Source organism: Poecilia latipinna, unplaced genomic scaffold, assembly GCF_001443285.1.
Source record: "Poecilia latipinna isolate Pla-1442-1.1 unplaced genomic scaffold, P_latipinna-1.0 Scaffold6310, whole genome shotgun sequence".
Lineage (NCBI taxonomy): Eukaryota > Metazoa > Chordata > Actinopteri > Cyprinodontiformes > Poeciliidae > Poecilia > Poecilia latipinna.
In genome coordinates, this window is record NW_015118926.1 from 1 (window position 1) to 6,858 (window position 6,858).

Sequence of the window (6,858 nt, forward strand, 5' to 3'; positions counted from 1 at the left end):
AAATAGAATTGCACCTCTGTATTGCACAGTTGATTCTAACTTAGCTGAAAGAATGATCAGACTTTAAACTATAATTTTCCAGAACACAGAGATAAAACTAAGTATTTGAATATCCTGCAACTTTGCAATTTCTCCAACTTAGAAATCATGGAGGGTTTGAAATTTTCACCTCAGGTTCATGTCCACAGTGAGAGACATGATCTAAAAAAATCTGTAAATCCAGGAGTGCATGTGCATAAATGGTAATAATTAATCGTGTTCTTTAATAATATTTCTTTACAATCATGTTTCCTTTATTCAGTATATTTCTCATGAACAGTTGGGCCCATTTGTATCCATTATTGTTTTTACCTAAGATAAACCTCATGGTCTGATACAACTTTGGGTCTAACATTGGCAGGATTATTTTGATGATCTGAACTTTGAGGCGTAACCAAGATCTGCTTTGGGTAAACCTGATTGGCTGCAGCCTCTCTGCACTGAAACATGAGTCATAAATCAGGACAAACCAGTTTCTGTTCTCATAAAGTGAAACTCAGACAGTCACTGTGACTGAGAGCAGAAATGGAGCAGAATCAGTTCGACCGAGAGACTTTCTCCTGTTCCATCTGTCTGGATCTACTGAAGGATCCGGTGACGACTCCCTGTGGACACAGCTACTGTATGACCTGCATTAAAGGTCACTGGGATGAAGAGGATCAGAAACGAATCCACAGCTGCCCTCAGTGCAGAGAGACATTCATACCAAGGCCTGTTTTGAAGAAAAACACCATGCTAGCAGCTTTAGTGGAGCAGCTGAAGAAGACTGGACTCCAAGCTGCTCCTGCTGACCACTGTTATGCTGGACCTGAAGATGTGGCCTGTGATTCCTGCACTGGAAGAAAACTGAAAGCCATCAAGTCCTGTTTAGTCTGTCTGGCCTCTTTCTGTGAGAAACACCTTCAGCCTCATTATGATTCAGCTGCATTTAAGAAACACAAGCTGGTGGAGCCGTCCAAGAACCTCCAGGAGAACATCTGCTCTAAGCATGATAGGTTGTTGGAGGTCTTCTGCCGCACTGATCAGAAGTGTATCTGTCTCATCTGTTTAATGGATGAACATAGAGACCATGAAACAGTGTCAGCTGCAGCAGAAAGGACTGAGAGGCAGAGAGAGCTGGAGGAGAGAAGAAGAAAAATCCAGCAGATGATCCAGAACCAGGAGAAAGATGTGAAGCTGCTTCAACAGGAGGTGGAGGCCATCAATCACTCTGCTGAGAAAACAGTGGAGGACAGCGAGAAGGTCTTCACCGAGCTGATCCGTCTCCTCCAGAAAAGAAGCTCTGAGGTGAAGCAGCAGATCAGATCCCAGCAGGAAACTGAAGTGAGTCGAGTCAAAGACGTTCAGGAGAAGCTGGAGCAGGAGATCAGTGAGCTGAAGAGGAAAGACGCTGAGCTGGAGCAGCTCTCACACACAGAGGATCACTACCAGTTTCTACACAACTACCCCTCACTGCCAGCACTCAGTGAGTCGACACACTCATCCAGCATCAACATCCAACCTCTGAGACACTTTGAGGACGTGACAGCAGCTGTGTCAGAGCTCAGAGGCAAACTACAGGACGTCCTGAGAGACTCATGGACAAACATCTCACTGATGGTCACTGAGGTGGATGTTCTACTGTCAGAACCAGAACCAAAGAGCAGAGCTGGATTCTTAAGATATTCATGTGAAATCACTCTGGATCCAAACACAGCAAACACATGGCTGGTACTATCAGAGGGGAACAGGAAGGTGACATGGATGAATCAGGATCAGTTTTATTCTAGTCATCCAGACAGATTCACTGATTGGCCTCAGGTTCTGAGTAGAGAGAGTCTGACTGGACGTTGTTACTGGGAGGTGGAGAGGAGAGGGAGAGTTGATGTATCAGTCGCATACAAGAGTATCAGCAGAGCAGGAGATGGGGATGAATGTTTATTTGGATATAATGATAAATCTTGGGCATTAAATTGTAGCAATAGTAAATTTGGTCACAACAACATCTGGACCTCCATCTCAGGTCCAGTTCCCTCCAGAGTCGGAGTGTACCTGGATCACACAGCAGGTATTCTGTCCTTCTACAGCGTCTCTGAAACCATGACTCTCCTCCACAGAGTCCAGACCAGATTCACTGAACCGATACTGGCTGGAGTTTGGGTTGGTTCTGGATCCTCAGCAGAGTTCAGTAAACCCAGATAGATTTCCTCTTGTCTCTCAGGTTGTTGATCAGGGTTCATGGTTCTGGTGTCTCTGCTGTTCTGATCTTCTTTATTTTTCCGGTTTAGTTCTTTGTGTTACAGGAGCCATAAAGGAACTTTATATATTTTGATGTTTTATTTGTTGTTAAATCAGTTTAGATGAAAGTGATCTGAACTTGATTCTGTTTTCTATGTTGTGATCCAGAAAACCTGAAACATCAAATCAGAACTGAACCTGCTTTCTTCTTATATTTTTAGATTTAGATCAGAAATAAATGTCTGTTGTTCGTCTTCAATAAAGAAACTTGATTACAGAGAAATGCTGAAAGTTTCCTAATCATTATTGAGCTCAATTGTATGATTGGTCGTCTATTGTGCAGAAACTTTTCTTCCAGAGTCTCTTATTTGCTGCTGAAAAAGATCAGATGTTTGGTTTCGTCTTCATTCATCAACAACGCTCTGCATCCACCAGCACAGAAAGATCCTGGCAGCAGAAATGAAGAGGAGCTTGAAGCTCCTCCACTGTCAACATTTAGAAAATTGTGAGAAAAGTTGGAGACGTGTCATAAAACCAGTGGTGATAAAAGTGGGTCTGCACTGTATGCAACGCATCGGGGCCCAAAAACGATGTGGGGAATGTTTTATTCTAGTGGTCATGTTCTGCATTTAACAGCTGTTTGTGGATGCATGAAATGATCAGTAGTAGAGGAACGGCACTGATGAGGTGCCTCCTCTCGTTAGGGTTGCCAACCGTCCCATAAACTGATGAATCGTCTCGTATTTGGCTGTTAATTGCTGCATCCCGTATTGAACCGAGACCAATTTGTTCCATATTTCTATCCATGTCTGATAGACACACCTGTCACAGATCTCAACAATAATGACCAAAACAAAGGAAATATGAAGGTCAGCTAAATTGTAGTGGCAGGAGCTAAACAGGACCCCAGACCCTGGTGTCATGGTTACCTAGAGACGGACACTAAGGGGCCGCGGTGAGCTGCCATCAACCTGCGTCTTTTTAAAATGTCCACCAATTCTCCGCCGTCCCTAGAAGCAAAACCTCTGGCAGAAATACAGACGTGAGCAGGAAGACGCACATCCCAGGCTGAACAACGTCAGAGAAGTTATATAGATTTAAAAAGGAAATGTGTCTCGATATTCAGTGACGCATGGAGAGCTGTGTGTTATCAGACCGAACCCCCTGAGAGTTCGATTGTACAAAACCTCCCCAAGCAAAACAGACTTTCTAGGCAAAAGAGCCAAAGTTTGATTAAAGTGGACTAAGCAGGGCTGGTGTGAATGCAACCTAAGTTTTTATTTGTGCTCCTTCAAAATATTTTTGTGCCTATATACCAATTGCATTAATTTATTTAATTCATAGTTATTGCCTCTTGGTCAGATTTTTACAATATTAACATTTCGTTTCATTGCCTTGTGGATGACATCCAGATTTATATGCCCCTAAATCGACTAGATGGTAAAAATGAATCTCTACAGGTATTAATAGATTGTTTATCTGAAGTTAGATCATGGATTGAGCTAAACTTTCTTCACCTCAATCATAGCAAAACTCAAGTCATATTATTTGTCAAAACCGTCACACTAATAATCCAGACTTGATACTTGGTTCTTTATCTCCGTTTTGTCGGACTTCAGCCAGGAATCTTGGTTTTATCTTTGATAACTGTTTAAAATTCAACAAACAAGTTAGTTCTGTTGTTAAATCAGGTTTTTATCACTTGCGGATTTTAGAAAAGGTGAGATCTTCATTTTGTTTTAAGGATTTTGAAGGAATTATCCATGCTTTCATTACATCTCGATTGGATTATTGTAATTCTGTATATAAAGACCTGGATAAATCCCTGATTCAGCGTATTCAAGTGATCCAGAAAGCAGCAGCTCGGCTTCTTACAAACACCCAGAAGAGAGACCATATAAGGCTCGCATTGGCCTCATTACACTGGCTATCTGTTTCATATCCAATAGATTTTAAGATTCTTTTAACAACTTTTAACAACAATTTAAAGTTTTAAATGGGTTAGCTCCTCCTTATCTCCAGGATCTTTTGAAACTTCATTCTGTGTCCAGAACTTTACGATCAAATAATCAGCTGCTACTGAATGTTCCTCAGACTCGACTTGAGAGAAACGGAGATCTGGCTTTCTCGGTGGCTGCTCCGACTCTATGGAATAATCTACCTTTCCAGATTAGATCTGCCCGCAGCCTGGATCATTTTAAATTGCTTCTTAAAACTCATTATTACTCTTTGGCATTTAACTGAGGCCTGATACTGTAGCTCTTCTGTTGTGATGGTTTTATTCCTTTACTTATTATTACTCTTATTTTAACATTATGCATATATTTTTCTCGTATTATTTTTCTTCTTATGTTCATCCATTTGTTTTATTATCATTTTTGTACAAAATCTAATTTTGTTTATATATCAGCCTTTGTAGACCTTCTCATTATAAATAAATACAATGTGAACATACCAGACCATAATGTAACTTGATCTATAGACAGAAATATTAAATGTATCACACAGCTCAATGAAGGTTGTTCATTTAGTCATTATTAACTAACCTTTGTCTGTTTAATAACTACAGTAAATAAACTGATTTAAAACACAACAGATATTCAGGCTTTATTTGTTGATACTAAATTCAGGTTTTTGGTGGTGGCGTTTGTGATTAACCTCATGGTCTTATGAAACTTTGGGTGAAACCTTAGCAGCATTATTTTTATGAACTTTACCTTGTAACTGGGTGTAACCAAGATCTGCCTTGGGTAAAACCTGTTTGGCTGCAGCCTCTCTGCACTGAAACATGAGTCATAAATCAGGCCAAACCAGTTTCTGTTCTCAGGGAGTAAAACTCAGACATTCACTGTGACTGAGAGCAGAAATGGAGCAGAATCAGTTCGACTGAGAGACTTTCTCCTGTTCGATTTGTCCTCAATGCAGACAGACCTTCACATCAAGACCCGTTTTGAAGAAAAAGGTAAAGTGTATCTGTTATCTCTGCACTATGGATGAACATAAAGGCCATGAAACAGTGTCAGCTGCAGCAGAAAGGACTGAGAGGCAGAGAGAGCTGGAGGAGAGACGAGGAAACATCCAGCAGAGAATCCAGGACCAGGAGAAAGATGTGAAGCTGCTTCAGCAGGAGGTGGAGGCCATCAATCGCTCTGCTGATAAAACAGTTAAGGACAGTGAGAAGATCTTCACCCAGCTGATCCGTCTCCTCCAGAAAAGAAGCTCTGAGGTGAAGCAGCAGATCAGATCCCAGCAGAAAACTGAAGTGAGTCGAGTCAAAGATGTTCAGGAGAAGCTGGAGCAGGAGATCACTGAGCTGAAGAGGAAAGACGCTGAGCTGGAGCAGCTCTCACACACAGAGGATCACAACCAGTTTCTCCTCAACTACCCCTCACTGCCAACCCTCAGTAAGTCGACACACTCATCCAGCATCAACATCCGTCCTCTAGGACACTTTGAGGACGTGACAGCAGCTGTGTCAGAGCTCAGAGACAAACTACAGGATGTCCTGAGAGACTCATGGACAAACATCTCACTGAAGGTCACTGAGGTGGATGTTCTACTGTCAGAACCAGGACCAAAGAGCAGAGCTGGATTCTTAAGATATTCATGTGAAATCACTCTGGATCCAAACACAGCAAACAGAGAGCTGGGACTATCAGAGGGGAACAGGAAGGTGACATGGATGGATCAGGATCAGTTTTATTCTAGTCATCCAGACAGATTCACTAATTATTCTCAGGTTCTGAGTAGAGAGAGTCTGACTGGACGTTGTTACTGGGAGGTGGAGTGGAGAGGGGGAGTTTATGTATCAGTCGCATACAAGAGTATCAGCAGAGCAGGATTCGGACATGACTGTATTTTTGGATATAATGATGAATCTTGGGCATTAGATTGTTCTCAAATCAATTGTACATTTTTGCACAACAGCATCTGGACCTCCATCTCAGGTCCAGTTCCCTCCAGAGTCGGAGTGTACCTGGATCACACAGCAGGTATTCTGTCCTTCTACAGCGTCTCTGAAACCATGACTCTCCTCCACAGAGTCCAGACCAGATTCACTGAACCGATACTGGCTGGAGTCTTTCTTGGAAAATCTGCTGAGTTCTGTAAACTTTAACTGCAAGATTCTCAAATACGAGCTGGTCTGACAATAAAATAAATCCTTGAATTCTTGAATGTTTGTTGTGTTTTATTGACTCAGAATCATCATGTATTTTTGTTTCAGGTTTCTCTTGACATATTTTTGGGTTGTTTCGTTTACTAGGAAGTTCATGAGCAAAATCCTTTATTATGGTGTCTCATCTAAGTATTTGCTTCTACAAAAAGTTATTATACTGAGGTCATTTTCACACCTGATAGTTCGGTGGACTCTGATCGATTGTAGACCAAAATTGCAACATTTGTTAGGGTTCACTTTCACACCGCACTGTCAAACCAACCAAACCTTTTGAACAACTTGTTCACCTCCTCGCCTGTGGGGGCACTGCACCAAGAAACACTGAAGGAAACAACACAAAAACTTCTGAAGAAGTCACTGAGTGCAACTTTCTTCTTCACAAAATGCAAATAAGTTAATGAATCAATGAATTAAGTAGTACACTG

General features: G+C 41.6%; 1 protein-coding gene across 1 annotated transcript; it reads left to right on the forward strand.

The window, feature by feature from the left end:
• The first annotated feature begins 536 nt into the window (after nt 1-536).
• On the forward strand, nt 537-6,424 carry LOC106943874 (tripartite motif-containing protein 47-like). The gene is made up of 3 exons (XM_015027160.1): nt 537-2,217; nt 3,972-3,976; nt 5,182-6,424. The coding sequence occupies exons 1-3, from the start codon at nt 565-567 to the stop codon at nt 6,371-6,373; spliced, it is 2,850 nt and encodes a 949-aa protein (XP_014882646.1). The 5' UTR covers nt 537-564; the 3' UTR covers nt 6,374-6,424.
• The last annotated feature ends 434 nt before the right edge of the window (nt 6,425-6,858 follow it).

Excerpts from the sequence above, each read along its gene's own strand:
- LOC106943874 (XM_015027160.1), top strand. The coding sequence starts at position 565 with ATGGAGCAGAATCAGTTCGACCGAGAGACTTTCTCCTGTTCCATCTGT.